Genomic DNA, 20,855 nt, shown 5'->3' on the forward strand with positions numbered 1-20,855 from the left:
AAAGACTTAATTAATTTGTATTAAGTATTTTATAGCAAAAATTATTGAAAAATATATTTGGAAAAATAAAATGTAAAGCCTTTGGAGCTGCAGTTATACTATTTCTTACTAAAAGTTGTTAAAGTTCTAAGCTCTTTGTACCCTGAGCGATTGATCGAAACCAGTTTCTGTATGGGAAACTTACTTGTTTGATGATATATTTTTACGAAATTTAGTAGATATTATTGCCCAAGGTAACGGTATAATCTCCGAAGAAATTGTTCAGATCGGGTCACTATAGCATATAGCTACCATACAAACTGACCGATCAAGGTCTTGTCCTTATATGGAAAACTTTTTTATTTGACAAGGTATCTTATCAAAATTTGGTATACTCAAGTCTACGGTACAATCTCCGAAGACATTTTTGAGATCGGCCTACTATAGCATATAGCTGTCATACAAACCGATTGATGGAAATCCAGTTTTTGGAAGAAAAACTTTTTTATTTGACGAGATTTTTGACTGAAATTTGGTACGAATATTTACTCAAGATAACAGTATAATTTCTAAAGAAATTTTTCAGATCGAACCACTATAGCATATAGCTGCCATACAAACCGATTGATCGAAATTCAGGCGTTATGTAGAAAACTTTTTTATTTGAAGAGCTATCCTTACGAAATTTGGTACGGTTTATTGCTCTTGGTAATAGTACAATCTCCGAGGAATTTACGCAGATCGGATTACTATAACATATAGCTGTCATATAAACCGATTGGTCGAAATCCAGTCTTTATATGGAGAACTATTTTCTTTGACCAGATATTTTTACGAAATTCAACAAGGATTATTTTCCACAATAACGGTATCATCTCCGAAGAAATTATTGGGATCGGGTCATTATAAGTATATAGCTGTCCTACAAACAGACCGATAAAACTAAAGTTCTTGTATGGAAAACTTTTTTATTTGACAAGTTATATTTCCAGTATTTGATATAGGGTTTTACTCAGAACAGTGCTACAATCTCCGAAAAAATTATTCAGATCGGATCACTGTAGCATATAGTTGCCATGCAAACTGAACGCTCAAAACAAAGTTTTTGTATGGAAAACTTTTTTGTTTAACGAGATATCTTTACGAAATTAGGTAAGGATTATTGTCCAAGCTAACGGTATAATATCTGAAAAAATTGTTCAGATCGTACCACCATAACATATAGCTGCCATACAAAATGACAGCCGAAGTTAAAATTTTTTTGTTTTTGCATAAAAAACGGATATTTTATAAATAACATTTAACACAAAAGCTTTGATTTCCCATTAATAACTTTAAAACTAATAATGCCTCAAACAGTTGAGTAATATTATTATATTTATTTAATTATTTTCATTATTCTTTATGCTATTTTTCTCTAACGATTTTGTATTGGCTTTTGTTTCTTCATAAAAGCAATCAAATCAAATTAATTTAATATATAAAAATAGTAAATCTAATTTATATATCCAACAACATTCGCTTACCGCGCTTTGTTGCCCTCATCGATGAGATCGTGTATATCCTGATAGTCGGTGACGGCCAACTTGGATAAATCCTCCACATATGGACCGAGCAATGGATGCTCACGTACGCGCAAGTTGCCTTTGTTCTTCGGATTTAATAAATCGCGTACACGTTCGCAATAGATTTCCATATATGAAACCTCAACCTGCAGGCGCGCACACAAAGAAATCAAGATAAATAGTAAGTAAGGCAAAATAGCAGCATAGAATAATGGAGAAAAAAATGTAATAAATGAGGGCGTATTCATCAGTATGCCAAGCGACAACATGAGCGCCAACAACAACAACAACATATTTACAATGAGTGCTGCAAGCATTCGCAATATTGTAAATTCGCTTTGTAGTGTCGTCTTTGTATGCATAAACTATGCGCATAAATCCCTTTTCACACATACACCCACACACACTTAACTCCGCTGAGACAACTGTCAGCACTTGCATTCTAAAGAGACAACATATAACAGCTACAATTGCACAACCACCCACTCCGCTCCGCGCCACACTTGCTGTCTCACTATTTATTTGTGATTTTTCTTCCACATGCGCTTCACTTCACTTCACATCCCTTCACTTTACTTCACTTCACTTCATCCCTTCACTTCACTCACCTTCACTTCACTTCACTTCACTTTACATCACATTTCACCTCACTATACTTTATTACTTTTCGCTTCACTACATTTGTTTGCTCCTTAAGGCATTGCAGGCGTCCTCCTCAACTTACCGAATACTTGAGTTCGTTTGTTTCCGTGTCATGTATACGATTGAAGAGATCCTTACAAATCATCGGTATAATGCCCTCTTGATGCTCCTCCTGTTTGCCCATCATTGTGTATGATTTGCCGGCACCGGTTTGACCGTAGGCGAATATGCATACATTATAGCCGTCGAAGGAGTGTTGCAGCATCTCCTCGCCGATGTCCTTGTAGACCATCTCTTGGGTGGAGAATTCGGGATCCCGTGGCTGTCGCAAAAGTTTATTAAAGGAAGAGGAAGGAAGAAAAAAAAAATGCAATTAAAAAGTGTTTTCATTTAATTAATTATCGAGTTCAAGTGCTAAATTCATTATGTGTAGGAAAGTTTGTTAAAAGAATGCTTTGAAAGTATTCTTTTTAATATCCTGTAAAAGTACTTACATCGTGTGACCAATAGGAATAATCGAAATTGAAGCTTTTGATGGCTTCGCTGCTGTTTATTGGTACTTTGGGATTTGTGATAGCTGCAAGGATGGAAACGATATATAATACAGTTATTAAGATAAAATATGATTTATTAAAATTTTATGCTTGAAAATCGGCGTCAATAACCGTACTGAAAGCAAAAACTTTCGAAACATGTCTCTGTTTCGGTATAATTGTTAAGTGTTCTATTTCAGCTTTTCGGGCTAAACTGGGCTCAAAGATGAAATACATATAGAAATATATTTTGTTGTACTCACCGGTGGTTGCACCGCTCATTTGAATTATACATTTTGATTCTCGACCGATTTCACGCGAATTGAAGGGTCGCACTCGAACCGCCACCTTAACGGACGACATTTTGGCGGTGAGAGAGGCCCAAAGGCCTTAATAACGCACTAGAAGCTGCAAGTAAATAAGGAAATAAAAGTTTTTAATTTAATATTACTTTAAAATAGAGATTAAATGTTGTTTTAAGAAATTGGTAAGTAACGAAATACGAATGGATACCTAAAAGTATTAAGAGAGTACCATCTAGACCGAATTTGTATCTGCGAATCGCAACAAAATCGACTCATTTTTGTCGCGAATGGTCAGTGGTGATGAAAAGTGTATCATTAACGACAACGTCAAACAATGGCGACCTTGGTCGAATCGCCATGAGCCGCTGCCAAGGATGGCCAAGCCATTCACAGTTAAGCCATTAACAACTTCATCGACTCGCTCTCAGTGAATGGCGTACTTGGAGTTAAACCACGACCCATTACAGATGAAGAGCTTGAGTTGCCGCGAGAATCGAGAGTGACCCTTGAGCAGTTTTGTTCTAGATACTGTAGCAGGTTAAACTCCCACTTATCCAGAATTGATGCTGACATATCAAACGTATGTCTTTGCATGCCCTGCGGACCCCACAAACCTGACACCCTTCTCCCTATGGTCCGACCTCGTCGAAACTGCACGTTTTCTGGGTCTACCGCTGGATGACTATCGTTGACAACTTATCTAATCCTTACCATAATAACGGAGCTTAGGTATCCTTTACAACAACAACATGGTCAATCCAGAATTGAAGGTCAGAAAGGTTGGTCACCTACCGCCAAACCTTCAGACCATTCCTGTCAACAATTGAATCGTCTCAAGGAAGCAACAGCCCAGAAGCGGTCAACAGTCAAAAACAGAGGATCTGGGTTCCTCAAAACTATGTTAGCTAACACACATTGATAATGAATCGCCAGAAGCTCGGTGAGCTCTTATGCATCCATCTTATAGTCCTGACCTGGCACCAAGTGATTATTACTTGTTCCAATCTCTGGTAAATGATTTTGGTGGTGGAAAATTTGATTAAAAAGAAATTTTTGAGGAACGACAATCCCAGTTTTTGCTAATACCGACGAAGGGTTCTACGACGAATTATCAGTTATTCTCAAATTAGTAACACGTTTTCGAACAAATCCTTGCATATTTGATTGAAATTGGATTATTCTAACTATACTAAACGCATCCCCGAAAACTTGGACTACTGCGTCGCAGAGGTTACGATATAAGAATGGGGAGAAGTCGCTGAAGAAGAGGTGCCGTGAACTTTTTCATGAATGGGTCGAAGCTAGGAGAGAATGTCGAATGAAGAATCTTCCTTAAGGACCTCTCCAAGTCAAGCTTTGCTTTTGGTTATCGGTCCATGATAAATGAATGGGAGAAGTTGCTGAAGAAGAGGAGGTCCCTTGAGCTTTTTAATGGATGGGTTGAGGCTAGGAGAAAATTTCGAATGAAGAGTCTTCTTTAAGGACAAGCTTAACTCTAGGTTATCGGTCCATGCTAAATGAATGGGGAGAAGTCGCTGAAGAAGAGGAAGCTCCGTGAGCTTTTTCGTGAATGGATCGAAACTAGAAAAGAATGTCGCATGAAGAGTCTGCAGTAGGTATTTGGACTGCTTTAGTCTCTTTCAGGCAGAAGTGGCTGCTATTAAAGTGCCAGTAGTCAAGGAGGTGCTAACGTCACTAAGTATAGTAGCATCGTGTTACTTCATTTTCAAATTTGCTTCGGTGCATGGTTAAAGCTGGATAGCTCACATCGTTATGGGAATCAGTTGAATCCCTGTGTCATATTGCGTTCTAGTACTGGACTTACAGACCCTATATTTTTGCTGCTTCAACAACAACCCGTTCCCACGACAGTCTGGTATACGTAACCGGATATTTTTCCGGCCAAGGACTGTCAACTCGGCAGACTTTTGCGACCGTTGTTTGACGAGCTGCCTCCGCGCGACTGCAAGCTCCTTCTGGCCTTCTTAGAAGATCTTTTGAAACTTGCTCGTGGCAAAATTCAACTTGTTATAAACGTAGTAGTCCTTACTGGACATTAACAATAACATTCATGTTATAAGAACAAAATTCTTGTTGGATTTTCGGATCAATTTACCAAACGAAGATAAGGTGGAGCATTCAGATACTATCTTTCCCATTGTGCAGTCTTTGAAGGACTGAGATTGAAGCATCTCGGCAGTTATACCTTCGATGAACTGGGCGACCGACATTAGTCGCCTCAACAAATTTGTGTTCGGCCCAAAGCGCTTCGCCGATTTGTGAGCAGTTATAGCTTTATAAGAGTTATAGATGCCGCAACGTAGCGGCTGTAAGCTGTCCAAGTGAGTTTTCTGTTAGGATTGAGCATTTAACCTTAATCTGACCTTACTATAATAAATAAGATCTTCAATTTAATGCAAAAATAAAGAATTGCCTGTTACTGAACCTTATATAACGGTTCTTCATGGCTGAATATTGAAAACATACAACAATTTTCATAGAAAAAGTTGCTCTAAGTGGACTTAAAACTTGATCTAACCATTGACAGCTTAGAATGAAAGGTATGCACGGTATTCATCTTCGCATATATGTCTCCAGGTATACTACAAGTATATATATATTGCGCCTTAAACATAAGCATATTAATAAGTAGCGCCATTCGGCACATAAAGCTGCCAATTAATTCCGCTTCGGCAAAATGTCAATACGCACACATGCACCCAAACTTTTCATAGCTGGAAGGAGAGAACGCTTAGCATTAATAAAATTTGCTACTTTAGTGACTCTAGTTGAAGTGAGCACACGCGCCGCACTTTTTTCGCCACTACTGTTTTTATATATGGAGCAAAGGTGCTATAGACGTCAGTGTAAAAGCACATTTGCACAGCGGAGAGGGTGAGAATGGCCGGGAGAGCGCTAAAAAGTTGTGGAAAAGAAATTTGTAACAACTCGCGCATAATTACCACATTAATTTGTTTATTACGCTGAGTACCTGCACATTAGAACACGCACACAAGCACAAGCAGTAGGTAATATATGTGAGAACCTAACCGGATGGTATTCTGTATGTAGTTGTGAGCTTTGTGAGTTGTGCTTGTATGCGTAAAAAGAAAAACGTCACAAAAGTTGCCACAAAGTAGCCAAGTTTTACTTTAATGAATGCCAACCCACACAATCCACACATACAAACACATAATAGGCACAGGCACATATTTTTGCACATTTCTGTGCACCTGTGGCAACACTGGCGCAGTAGCGCTTACGTAAATCCGCTCGCAAATTGCCAAAGCAACTTTTGTGCCTACACTTTTGTTTGTTTATGTGTGTGTATATGCACTTTATGCCAGCTGCGCGCTGCTCGAGTGCCTCAAAGTTGGTACGCCATGGCGTATGAGCAACACAATGGAAGCGAAGGCGCGTAATAGCAACAGTAAATGCATGTTTTTGCATATACAAACGCATATATGTATATATACATACACAAATATATAAAAATAAATATATACATATATAATATACATACACACACACACTGGTGCAGCCGCTTTGAGTGCGCGTTGTCGCAGCCACTTATTATTTACATTTAAATTTCATTATTCGTAATTTTCAGCAACAAAGCGGCGTAACGGAAAAATAGCGCACATACAACAACAATAGCAACAAACACAACAACAACAATAGCAACAAAAATACAACAACAAAAACAACACCAACAACAACAAACGAACGAAAAGAAAGCAGCCCCCAAGTTGTTATCTCGCTTTTAGCTGCCATATTGTTGTTGTGCCGTCTTTTGTTCGCTGACGTCTTTATGTTGGGGTTGCTTTTCTGCGCTCCATTGTTGTTGTAAGCAACAGCAAATGTGATTTCAACAAATTTCATAGGTATGTTTTAATTAAATTGATGGTGTGACGTGGTCGCCAACTCCTGTGGTGTTTCGCTGAAAGCGGCGCCAGCGCGTTCTTCATAATTTAAAATGCTTTGAGTGAGGTCATAAATTTGAGGTTTGCAGGTGGCGCTGCAGCGTTGTTAGGGTTAATAATATGTGTAAATTATATGAAAAGAAATATATTAATGTAAAAAAAGGTGTAATTTTCCGCCGGGTCGTTACTTTTTACAGCTTTTTAATTAAAGTGAAATTAATAGGAGGAAAAAAATATTTGAAAAATATATGGAAACGGTTACTTGACTTCACACAAACTTCCGAAAACTTCCAGTATACATATAGCAATATATCTTTATAGTGAAATTTATAAAGGGTGATCCATTTCGAGGGTCGCTATTCTTTCAAAGAATGAGGAATGTTTATTAACATTAGAAAGAACATTCTTTGGCATTTATGATTTGAAGATTATCACTTTCAAATGTTGACCGCGGCTACGTCTCATATGGTCCATCCGTTGTGTCCAATTTTGAATGACTCGTTCGAGCATTTCGACTGGTAACTGGCGCATGACACGCGTGTTGTTTTGCTCCAAGACCTGAATCGAAGCGGGATTGACCGCATAGACTTTAGACTTTACATATCTACACAGGAAAAAGTTTAACGGGTGTGATATCACACGATGTTGGTGGCAAACCGACCAGCCCAAAAGGTGAAATTATCTGCCCTTCGAAGTGTTCTCTCAATACATCCATTGATTGATGCAATGTGTGGGAAGTGGCGCCGTGTTGTTGAAACCAATTGTCACCCAGATCACGAGCTGCAATTTCAGGCAACAAATAGTTGGTTATCAAGGCGCTATAACGGTCGTCATTGACCGGCATCATTTTTAAAGAAGTATGGATCGATGATTCCACCGGCTCCGAAAACACACTGAATGAAATGGCGGCTCTAGATTCTCTTCAGGTTGCTTTTCGTCCCAAATATTGCTTACCAGAAATGGGCCTCATTTGCTGAAAAAAATTTAGCTCGAAAGCGTCGTATCTTCTTTGAGCTTTATTAAATTAATAAAACTTTTTTCTTTAATTAGGAAAATATTTTCCAAGAATAAAATTAAGCTATCAGTTAGGTTAGGCTAAAAGGTCGATTTAACAACGATGTTAGATCTGCTTAGAGTTCTGATCCGCTGTATTACCTAAAAACTAATAGAACATAAGATCCTTACTAATCGGCAAGCGCTTTGATCTCATCAGTAATTTGTTTTTAGTTTCGGCTTTGTCTTCTGGTTCGAAAGTAAGACTGCCAAGATGCTTCATCTTCAGTCGTGCAAAATCTGGACAGTGGAGGAGAAAGTATTTGGCTGTTTCGCCTTTACCCTCTTCCATGCAATGTCGATAACTAGAGTCCAACTGGAGTTTAAGCCCTAAAACATGAATGCCTATTGCATAATGTCTGGTAAGAATGCCTCCGATTGCGTCAACACGAACTTTGCTAAAGGCAAGTAGTTCAGCAGATTTCAGGCGTGCTACTCTAGTCCAAAAGGATCTGGCAGTCGCACCCGCCGGGGTGAGTCGTCGACCAGCGCCTGCTAAGCTAACGCAAGGTTCATTGAACCAGTGCTAGAACACAAGAGGCCAATGGAGATCCAACTCACTGCGATTCTAATGTGGACGGGAGAAGGGTGCCTTCTCTAGTTAACTCGTCAGCTCAGCAGTTGCCAGCGCTTCTTCTATTCTTCTGACCAGGTACTCAAACGGGACTGATGCTCTAGTAGCTTGATATTATATCTAGTGAGCACAGACACTCATTTACTAGCTTTGATCGCACATTTAGCGACCTCAGTCTTTTTTCTTACCCTTTCATATGACCAACCTTTTTGAGCCTTAAAGCGCTCTTTGTAGCAATGCACCTGCCGGGAGTGTCCATTGCTAAGTATAAAATGACATTAAGTGCTATTAATTTCTAGTTCTCAGTGGAGCAGAGATGCATATGAGGCTTATTAGCAAGTTTAGCCTTTTCGAGCGGTCTCAAACACCTGACGAATATGCCAAAGAACATTATTACATTGACAACAGATTCTTAGAGCAAAAGCACCACCTTTGATGGGAATCCCCACATTTTCGTCTTCGGTCTTTTACAGCAATATAAGGCAACCGATGTATTCCTTGAGTATGGAAGATGAACCCTATGTATAAGTTCACGCAAGTGAGGAAAGTTCTCTGAGCGCCATTCAAACAGAAACGACTTTTTTACATATGGCTCAAGCATCTCACGACTTCGTGCTTTAGACCAAGTATTCTCTGGATGGCCAAAAATCATCTGTTTGATGGCGAATTAAAATGACAAACGCTTGGTAATGTCATACAAATGGATGAAGACACTCCAGCTCTGAGAGTATTCGACGCAGTACCCGTCGGGGGAAGTAGACCTCTACGCCATTAGAAAGGCCAGGTAGAGAAGTACCTGACTGCGCACTGTTGTAAACTCAGCTATAACCGCGTAAGCGGTATCTACGCCAAAAAAAGGAGAGAAATCTGCCTTTACTATTTTTTCAATATTTGGCCTTCCCAAAAGCTTTCTACTAAGAATAATTAGTTTTCGCTGAATTTGCTTAAGACTAAAGAAAACCATACTTGTTTTAACTTCTTGTTCCACTGGGATGAAAATACCTCTTGTGATATAAGAAATCAATAAATTTTACGGATTTAGTCTATAGCTTAATATACAGATGTTGCAAGAATTATTATTGCTAAAATAATTAAGCTTTTCACCAACAACAACAAAAAACTAAAATATATAATTGTAGTTTGCCAGCCCACTGCTAAGGGTGGTGAATTTTCGCGCAACTTCAAGTCCAACTTCAGCAGAAGAACAAAATAAGCAACCCCCAACACCCAAGGATGAGTCATTTTGTGGCATCCAGAAGTAAAAGAAATAAAACAGCAAAAGTTACGAGACTTGCTTTCCTATTTGCACGAGCTCTTTTATGCTAACTATTTCACTCTGTCATTTTACGGCCAGCATTGGTTAGCTCATACCAGCGGCTTACCGTTATTCATGCTCTTTTCAGAGTTAACACGGTAGCCAAGTTTTACAGTTATTATTCCACTTTTTTTCGCATTTCTTTTATGGCCACATGAGGCGGGACAGTACTTTATGGCGCAGAGACTCGACAGCGCCACATGCGACTGCCGCCAACCGAAAGCTCACACAGACGCACACACATTCAAAGGGCATAACACACACATGCACGCTGATTTTTAACTTCCTCATTTCCCGTTATATGGCGACAACCACAGCGACTGCCATAAATTTGAAACAAATATTATTTAATGTTTGTTGTTATTGTTTGCTGTTGGCTGTCGTCCTATGGCGTCCGCCATTTTCCAACGGCACCACTTGCCGCCGGTTGGCTTAACGTCTGCTCTTGACTGCTTTCTGCCTTCTTCGCTGACGGATGACTCATGTAAATTGGCAATAAATGCGACAATTTTCTTTGGTCTCTTCTCCTCTGCTGCTTCTTTTGTTTCTTTTGCTTCATGTGGGGCTTTTGCTCTTGAGCTTATTTGTAATTAAATTTCCGTTTTATATTTTGTAGTAAATGTGGTTAAGTGAAAAGTTTATAGTGGCTAGATGAGGGTGTATAAAAATAAGTCGTGGTGAATGGGAAAGTTAAGGGAAATTTTAGTAAATGTATTACGTATTGAGCGACACGGTATGTTGTTGTAGAAATTGCAAAAATCTAAAAATAAATCAAATTTCGTGGTTGAGGTTCAATGACCCACAACAAACAAGATTTTTTTTATAAACAAGCTTTAATTGAATAACGTGTGTAAGCATGTTTTTTATTCAATAGACCCTAGAAGTATGCAAAATAATTTTTTTTAATCAGTAGCGCCTGAAAATATGCAATATAATAATAAAATGCAATAGCGCCTATAAGTATACAATATAATATTTTTAATCAATAGCGCCTGAAAGTATGCAATACAATTTGTTTTATTCAATAGCACCTATAAGTATGCAATCAATCTTTATTAGAATTCAATGACCCAATAGAGGTAGAAACAAGATTTTTTATAAACAAGATTCAATTGAATAACGTTTGTAAGCATATTTTTTATTCAATAGACCCTAGAAGTATGCAAAATATTTTTTTAATCAGTAGCGCCTGAAAATATGCAATATAATAATAAAATGCAATAGCGCCTATAAGTATACAATATAATATTTTTAATCAATAGCGCCTGAAAGTATACAATACAATTTTTTTATTCAATAGCTCCTATAAGTATGCAACAATCTTTATTAGAATTCAATGACCCAATAGAGGTAGAAACAAGATTTTTTATAAACAAGATTCAATTGAATAACGTTTGTAAGAATATTTTTTATTCAATAGATCCTAGAAGTATGCAAAATATAGCACCTGAAAATATGCAATTGCGCCTATAAGTATACAATGTAATATTTTTAATCAATAGCGCCTGAAAGTATACAATACAATTTTTTTTATTCAATAGCTCCTATAAGTATGCAATCAATCTGTATTAGGGTTCAATGACCCAATAAAGGTAGAAAAACAGATTTTTTATAAACAAGATTCAATAATATTTGTTAATTTTTTTATAAATTTTTCAAATTTGTCTATAATCTTCACCCGGTTTATAAAAATGTTTCTTTTAAATAGCACGTGGTCTCGAAAATCTTCAACATAGAGAGACACTGCCCAAAAAGCCATAATTTTTGAATTTATTATAAATTATGCCTCTTCAACGTTAGGCCAAATTTACTATTCTTTGTGTTTACAAGCTGAGCTCGATGATCACAATTTTCCACATAACCTATAATCGAACTTGATTCAATACCTTAGTGTGCCGTAAAAACTACAGTGACTAGTATATGGTATATTTCACTAAGTGGAGACCGAATGTGGAATTTTATGGTCCTTTCTTTTTTTCGAACTTAATTTTTTTACGTACATATATATGTATATCCGTGAGATGGCGCTAAGATAGATTGACTTCGAATACTTTCTTGATATAACCGAACCTTCGAATCAGCTAGGCAATATATTTTCCTTGGCTCCATAATTGCCTATAGAGTCTTTAATTCCCTGATAACTTTACAATTTGAATAGAGAAGTGTCTCGAATAGACTTGATGGCTAATACAGACTTAATAAAATTAATAAAACACCGGTCGTTTCACAAGACCTTAGCCATAATGCATAGTTTTTGAACTATTAAATTATGCCTCTAACAGCTTATATGAAAAATAAAACTATACTTTGTGTACATAATATTTTTATGAAGACTAAAACGTTGTCTGTAGAAATTTTGTGAAATTGCAAAACCTCATAACTTCGAACATTTAAACTCGGTAGCGGAATCGCCTGTAAAAACTACTAGACGATGAGCTCAGACAGGAGGGCGCACATTTCACTAACTCACCTCAGAATGGGAACGAGTTGTAGTCCATTGCACCTTGCGTTCTAGCACTAAACCAATGGACTACACGTAAACTTAACAGGCCCTGTTCGTTGACCAGATGCCGTACGTCTGCGAAACCCTTTTGGCCTAGAGTAGAACGCAGGAGCTCTACTGAACTACTTGCACCTGACAAAATTCATCTACTTCATCCGCAATGATATGAGTTCAAACTGAACATTGTCTAATAGGCACTCATGCCACGGGGCTACAAATCTTGACGTACACAAATTGTCAAAGTTGTATGGTGGAGGGTGAGATAGACACAACCAAGCACTTTCCATTGCATTGTTCATGCTTTGCAAGGCTAAGTTGAAATACTCGGCAATCGTACCCATGACGAACCAGGAAACAAAGCAGAAACTGCCATTAGCTGTCTCAACAAATTTGTGAAAGGCTCAAAACGCTTGGTTGATCACTTAACTTAACCTTGGTCCAAATAGAAATTTTAAATTAAGTTCAAACAGGCTCGCTATGAAGTAAGGTATGATAAGTGAAGCAGAAATAAAAGAATTTAGTAAAAAAAACAACAGGCATATAAATCAGTGAATGAAGATTCAGAAGCTTTTATGAGCTTTCATGAGTTTTAATGAGCTTTCATGAGATTTCATGAGCTTTCTTTAGCTTTAGTGAGCTTTCATGAGCTTTTAAGAGCTTTCCTGAGATTTCACACGTAATCGAATGTTAGGGCGACTTTTGATAAACTTCGATTTTTTTACTTCAGAAAATAGGGTAAAGGACTCATAACTGGTTCTTACCTGTTTTGTATGAAATAAAAAACTCTTGGAAAAGAGGTTTCTATAAATATTCTGGTCTTCATTATATTATTTTCATGTATAAGCATTTATGAAGTGGTATTTACATTAACAAGGAAACCAACTTTTCTTTTGTTATAATTTTTTCAATATTTTGAGAAGTATTCACTTGCAAGGTCAAGTAGTATCCTTAAAAATAGAGCTGGACATTTTTTTAAAAACTGTTAACCAGTAGCCTGATAACATTTTGTGCACGATAATTTCTTTTTCGATATCGAAAAAATTTAGTGTCGACAATAATAATTTTCAAAAAGAAGGATAAGGCTGACCTTTGCCAATGAGTTACCTCTACTCTTTCTCCTCTATATGATAAGTAAGGGAGAAAGTTTGTTCTGTATGAAGCAAGTAAGGTGTATGTGACTTTATGCCAATTTAGATTAAAGCAACTTTTTGAAATTACTGGATTTTGGAATAGCATTTAGCTCCTTAGCAAATTTTCTTTAATCTTTTCGTTCGACTGAAAACGGGTTCCATTCCGATGAACGTTGACTTGTCAAACTCAAAAATCCATGTCTCATCGGCAGTTATATAGTAATATTCTACATAAATGTGAGATCGGAATTCGCACGAATAAGAAACGAGACCTGTCTATGGTACTTGTTTTGAAAAATAATTCAACTTTATGCGAACGAGTCGAGCAAGAACGTGTTTCATACACAAAATGTTCACCAAAATCATTCGAACCGGACGCGCGAGAGATGTCGAGCTCTCTTGCTATCTGCCCAACACTTGCCTGACGATTTTCAAGTGCCATATCCTACACTTTTTTTTAATATTTTTACAGTTGAAGAGATCGAAGGTCTTCCACATTCCACAGCTCTCGACTGCCTTTGAAGATTTTGTACCACTAGTAGGCTTGTGTTTTTGATAAAACTGAATCTCCGTAAGTAAGCCTTTTCCAAAGTTCGCAATGATTCTGTACACGAAATTTGGTTAGAGATGCGAAATTTGAGCCAAATTCTTTGTTCGGTATATTTATCCATTGTATGCTTTGTTATTATTTTTCTTCTTCTTTTCAAATTGTATTCCTTTGTGTTATCTATGTTCCTCTTTCTTGAAAACTACAAATATTTGCTTCCCTCGGAAAAATCAGTCGGAAAAGGGAACTGTTTCGAATATTTTCGATGTTTTTTCTCGAAATCGGTTATTTTTTAACTTTTTAAATCAATGCAATTCAAACACTCTGCACTTCAGGAAATGCACCTAGTTGATTACTATCACTTTCGAACATTTCTAAATTAAATTCTAACACTTAGTTAAATGTGCCAACTCAACATGCAAAAACAAATTTTATCTTTTATCTGACATTTCTTTTGTACGCACACGCCGTTATACAATATTTGAGATGGCAACTTCAACACAATTGGCGAAAGAACAATAGAGCATTCTTCCACTGATTAGAAAGCGTTTTCTGAACAAAAGTTACAACACAAACACAAAGCGAAATTGTGCTCTCGACTGCAAGTGTGTGTGTATTTTGACATTTGTTTGTAGAAAGAAAGAGTCTTATGTCTTCATACAACACACGGCGAATACCAACAATAACTTACATACATTTATAGAGTAGAGTATAGCGATAAAAGTGGTCGAAAGACGAAAAGGCGGTGGTAAGATAGCGCAGAAATACATATTAACATATATATTGTAGTTACACGACTGCTTTTGTAGTGGTGTGTTTGGTAAAATACATTTATATTTTCATTCCAGTGCAGTAGCGCCAACGCCACACTCTTTTTAGTATAATGTCAATGGGAACATACAACGAAAACATTGCTTTTCAGCGCTAACAACCACCAGCAGTCGATGAAGAGCGATAAAACTACTGGCAAAGCGTAAAGCAAACTAAAACTATCGTATACAAACACTAAAGGTATTCGCAGGGTTGTATGTGTAGTTATGTAGACTTGTGTGTGTTAAGATTTGGTATGACTCATGGCAGCGAATTGAAGGGAATCCCTTCAAGGCGCACACCCTCAGCCAAGAATATATTGCTTTGCTTATTGCTGATATGTACGAGCGTAAAATTGACGGATGTGCGGGAAAAAATTGCTAAATAATTTTTTTTTAACGAAAGTGTGGAAAAAACAAGAAAAACGTTAAGTTCGGTTGTGCCAAAGTTTTTTCTATTTATGCAGGGTATATAAATAAAAAATGTTCTTGAAAGAACTTCATTTTAACTGGTGAGTGCTTGTATGGCAGCTATATGCTATAGTGATCCGATTTGAACAATTTCTTTGGAGTTTACACAGTTGACTTGGATAGTAATCCATTCTAAATTTGGTAAAGATATCTCGTCAAATGAAAAAGTTTTCCATACAAGCACTTGATTCCCTTCGTTCAGTTTGTATGACAGCTATATGCTATAGTGATCCGATTTGAACAATTTCTTTGGAGTTTACACAGTTGACTTGGATAATAATCCATTCTAAATTTGGTAAAGATATCTCGTCAAATGAAAAAGTTTTCCATACAAGCACTTAATTCCGATCGTTCAGTTTGTATGACAGCTATATGCTATAGTGATCCGATTTGAACAATTTCTTTGGAGTTTACACAGTTGACTTGGATAGTAATCCATTCTAAATTTGGTAAAGATATCTCGTCAAATGAAAAAGTTTTCCATACAAGCACTTGATTCCCTTCGTTCAGTTTGTATGACAGCTATATGCTATAGTGATCCGATATCGACATTTCTGACAAATTAGCAGCTACTTAGGGTGAAAAGAAGGTGTGCAAAATTTCAGTTCGATATATCCAAAAATTAGGCACTATAATGCGCATAAACAGGTAGATGAACATGAATAAATCGACACACCCCGTCATGCTGATAATTTATGTATTTTATAGGGTATCCGACGTTTTTTTTCTGTTTGTTAAAAACTTAGTGCTAAACGCAATATACTCTACTGAGGGTGTTAAGATTAAAAATATATCTCTCGGCCTCTTCACTACGCTTCTGTTGTTTCTCATTAAATATGCGCTTAGCTCTCATATATAAAGCAATTGTGTGTTCGATTCACCACTCGCTAAGGTTTTCGAAACTACTATACTACTACTATTATTTAATTGTACTAAATATTATCCACATACTATATACAATATATATTCACAACAGATAGGCGTGTTAATATATTTTTTTTCTCAAAATTGTTCACTGATCGACAGGCAGTCCTTCAGCATATTTTTAATATTCATTACACATATTTCATGAATTCCTCTAAATTTGTATAAAAATTTTCGATTTCGGAAGGGATTCACCCACCATAAAACCGCCACTTTGATGACTTAAACGGAACGGCAGCATATTTACATGTTATGAGTTATCTGTCCAATCAGCAACGTGCCTCAATATATTTTGAGAGGTTCCACCGACAATTTTCGAAGTAGACTTGATATTTCTGATTTCAAAATTCCCAAATACAAAATGTACACTTTTTCAAACATAATGAGTATATATTGGAACAAGAAAACAGCCGGAAATTGCAAGTAAATTCAGGCATGATATTTCAAAAAGTGTAAGTTGGTAAGACTGTCCTTAATTACTATAGCAAACATGAGCGCGATCTGTACAACTCAGTAGTACGTTGCGATTTTTACAATGGCTAAAAATATGGAACAAAGAATTTATCTAAAATTTTGTATTTCTAACCAAATTTCGTGTGCGGAATCATTGTGAATGTCGGAAAAGTCTTACGGTGATTTAGTTTTATCAAAAACATAAGCATACGAGTAGTATAAAGTCTTCAAAGACGGTCGAGAGATCGTTGAAGACATGCCCTGTTCTGGACGACCTTCGACCTCTTCAACTGATGAAAATATTAAAAAAACAAGAGGTATTAGAGAGATATCAAGAGAGCTTGACATCTCTCGCGTGTCTGTTCGAATGATTTTGTTAGATATTTTTGGTATTAAACGCGTTTTTGCTCGACTAGTCCCAATAAAGCTAACTTTTTTCAAAACGAGCACCGTAAACAGGTCTCTTCGACATGCTTGAGCGTGCGAATTCTGATCTCACATTCATGGAGAGCATTACAATTGCCGATGAGACATGGGTTTATGAGTTTGACATGCAAACAAGTCAACAAACAACGGAATGGTGGAGAAAAAACGAGCAGAAACCAAAAAAATCACGCCAAAGCCGCTCAAAAATCAAGGTGGTGCTTATTTCCATATTCGTAATCTGGTGCACCATGAAATTGTGCTGGAGGGACAAACGGAGTTCTATTTGGCCGTTTTAAGGCGTTTGCATGAGAACATCCATCGCAAATGACCAAAATTGTAAAAAAACAATGCATGGATTTTACGATGAGAATGCACCATCGTACTGAGCCACGATTGTGACCGAATTTAATGCCAAAACGCAATGAATGAATCGGTGAACCACCGTATTCACTAGATTTGGCTCTGTGTTATTTTGTTTTGCCTCCCAAACTGAAATTGCCACACAGTGGAACCCTTTTTCAACCGATCGAAGAGGTAAGACAAAATTTGTTGAAGAAGCTGAAGATCATTCCAAAAAGTGCTTATGAAAAGTGTTTCGAGGGCTGGAAAAATCGTTGGCTTAAGTGTATTACATCTGGTGGAGATTAATTTGAAGGCGACAAAATAAATATTGTTGAAACTTAAATATTTTGCGTTTTATTTATAATTTCCGTGTACTTTTTTCACAATGTATTACTTTCATGACTGTATAATTTTTTTTTTAGAATATCAGTTGGACTTTCATTGTTTTATAAACATCCAACATCCAAAGAATTTACATCACGAACGAATTTTTTTTTTTTTTTTGAAAACAGGAAAATCTTTTTTTTTCACTTCTCTCACTCTTGAGGATAAAAATTTTGGACAACATGTTTGAAAAATATAGCAGCATAGCTAAGAAAAGTACAGCACTGGTACAATAAGTAGTTAGAGGAGCGGTAGGAGAATATTAGCTTCTAACACAATTCTTTTCCCGATTTTCTAATGTTAGTTGCGCCTCCGTAGCTAACACAACTTTTCTTAGAATCCTGTGCTGTTCAGAGGTACGTGATACTTGTAGCTTCCTTCCCTTTGTCGAATAAAATATATGCATACATGTGAACTATGAGAAGAAACTCTGAAAGTCAACTAGCAGAGCTGCTATTTATTTTCCTAAAGCTTTGAGGACTAAATTATTATACTTCATTCGAAGATACTTAATAAAACCAATACTAAACTTAATTCTTTATCGTTATAACTTAATAATAAAACGTAGATAGGAATGTTTCCAAAAGCCTAATCGTGGAACTAAGTGCTAAACAAACTTACTATTTCTGCTTGTTTTTTTATTTATTTTCCATAACTCAAAACCAAACAAACAAATAAAATCAATCCATCAAACCATTTTCCCTAAAAACACTGTTTTCCATTATGTTTTTTTTATATTCCCCATTTACCTTTAAAACTTTGTATTCCTCTCCTTTGTGCTGTCTCAAAACAGCTTGCAAATTTAATCCCAGCGTAAAGGTGTTGCAATTTTCATATTTTTTAGCACTTTTTCGTTAAAAATTAATTTTATTTTAATGAAAATAATTTCTTTCAGTGAAAATATTTTTTGTTCGAAATTTTCGTTTATGTTCGTAGTAGTTTAAACAGTTGCTGTAAGCAGTCGTGCGTTTCACGAGCTAACAGTAAACACTGAATTGAAATTTTCAAGAACACAAATGAACGGCTGTTACATAGACACGAAATTTTAGAAAACTAGTTGAGTTTTGAAAAAATATTTTGCACATTTCACACATGATACGGCGAAAATCAAGCACAAACGCTGAGAACTTTGCAGTTTCATGGAAGAAATACTTTTAAATTTTTTTCAGTTATGCAAAAAATAAAGGACATTTAGTGTTGTAGCTTTACTATATTTTTTTAAAAACACTTTTACTACTTGGTATTATTTTTTTTCATAAAAAATGCATTTTTTTCAAGTTTGATTTTTTTAGATATAAAATTTGTATTTTTCTTAATATTTTAATATATTTTTTTAATTTTTTTCACTTGTATTTGCTTTACACTTTGCGTCAACCGCAAGCACTGACCGTAAGCACGAAACCGTTATAGCGATTTGTCACTGAAACGCTCGTCAAATAACAAACTAGCCGAAGCGCAAGTAATCCTTTCGTGCACTTGCGTTCGTAAACGTTAAATTGCCAGGAGACTTCGTTGGCGCAGAGACTCACAGAGCGCTGGGAAGTCAAATTAGTGTGATGAGAGAGAAACAAAAAACTGAAAAAACGAAATTGGAGTAAATTTCAGAGCGTGAGCGAGAGAACAAAAAACGGGAAAAGCGAATTTGGAGTGAATTTCAGAGCGTGAGCGAAGAGAAACAAAAAACTGGAAAAGCGAAATTGGAGTGAATTTCATAGCGAGAGTGAGAGCGAGAGCGAGTGCAGCATTTAAGTATGAGTAAACTTCCAGCTAAGCAGGTAGAAAGTAATGGAAGCATGGAAAATATAAAAAGAGCGTATACCGTTGAGAGTTTATGTAGTTATGAGAACGCGCATATATTAATTATAGAAAATGTTTTGTTGTGTTTTGTTGTCAGAGCGAGTAGGCACTATATACGTACACATCACTTAAAACACCGTTGCACTACACAAAAAAAAATTGTTGAAAATGCGTGAAATGCGCAAAATATTTTTTTTTAAATTTTTTTTAACTGTCTACTTTAAAAGTGTTAAATATACAGTTTTTTGAGGTTATGTAGTTATTTTTATTTATTTTAGCTTGATTTAAGCTATGTATTTTTTGATATTAGTTGACGTGTAACGGTGTGAGCGCATGCACATTTCGATGGACCAGATGAGCGACAAAAAAATTTTAATAAAATTATAAGGAGCATTTTAAAGCTTAATAAAATACAGAAATTAAAAAAATACTGAAACTAAAAGAAAAAAAAATTTAAAATTTTGAAACGTTACATAAAGTCATTAACTGACTCCAGAATTTTTAAATAAAAAAATTTTTTTTTTTTTTTTAAACTTTTTTTTATGTTTTTAATAATTTTTTTTTTTTTTTTTAATAAAAATTTTATATTTTTTTAATAAAGTTTTAGGTTTTTTTAATATTTTTTTTAATAAATATTTTTATATTTTTTTAATAAATTTTAATAAAATTTTAGTTTTTTTTAATATTTTTTTTTTATTTTTTTTAAAATTTTTTTTTAATTTTTTGTATAAAAAATGGTTATTTCATTTTATTTTAAATCATTTTTTAATCAATTTTTTAACCAGTTTTTTTAACCCGATTTTATGATATAAAAATGGTTCTGTATGCCAAACATAAAAATTTAGCAGTCTAAATCATTGATAAGCTCTCCGAAAATCAATTGAACCAGACATAACCAGTAACTAACCTGATGTAACCCGATTTATAACTGTTGTCTATAAATTTTAAACATTTCAGCTTCAAGTAGAAGATTAGAAATTCTTGGAATAATTCAAAATTTATGCAGAGCTTCTGGTATATGGAATAGTTAACGCAAGACAGGGACTTACAATTAAACCTTTGCAATATATAGTCTCTGCGCATATATAGTAATGATTTAATTTTAATTATGTGCCTTTGGACACTCATGAAGTCATTCAAAATATAAATTACAACCTCGTAACTCAACCACCCACAGTGG

At 35.8% G+C, this 20,855-nt stretch overlaps 1 protein-coding gene across 1 annotated transcript in view; it reads right to left on the reverse strand.

Moving 5' to 3' along the window:
* LOC126756646 (kinesin-like protein unc-104) overlaps positions 1-18,902 on the reverse strand; it is a 50,789-nt gene extending 31,887 nt beyond the window's left edge. The window contains 5 exon segments of the mRNA XM_050469862.1: positions 1,506-1,690; positions 2,269-2,508; positions 2,681-2,763; positions 2,983-3,127; positions 18,628-18,902. Coding sequence (XP_050325819.1) covers positions 1,506-1,690; positions 2,269-2,508; positions 2,681-2,763; positions 2,983-3,082 — 608 coding nt within the window. The 5' untranslated portion in view covers positions 3,083-3,127; positions 18,628-18,902.
* Positions 18,903-20,855: the final 1,953 nt, after the last annotated feature.

This window comes from Bactrocera neohumeralis, chromosome 4 (assembly GCF_024586455.1).
Source record: "Bactrocera neohumeralis isolate Rockhampton chromosome 4, APGP_CSIRO_Bneo_wtdbg2-racon-allhic-juicebox.fasta_v2, whole genome shotgun sequence".
Taxonomy (NCBI): Eukaryota; Metazoa; Arthropoda; class Insecta; order Diptera; family Tephritidae; genus Bactrocera; species Bactrocera neohumeralis.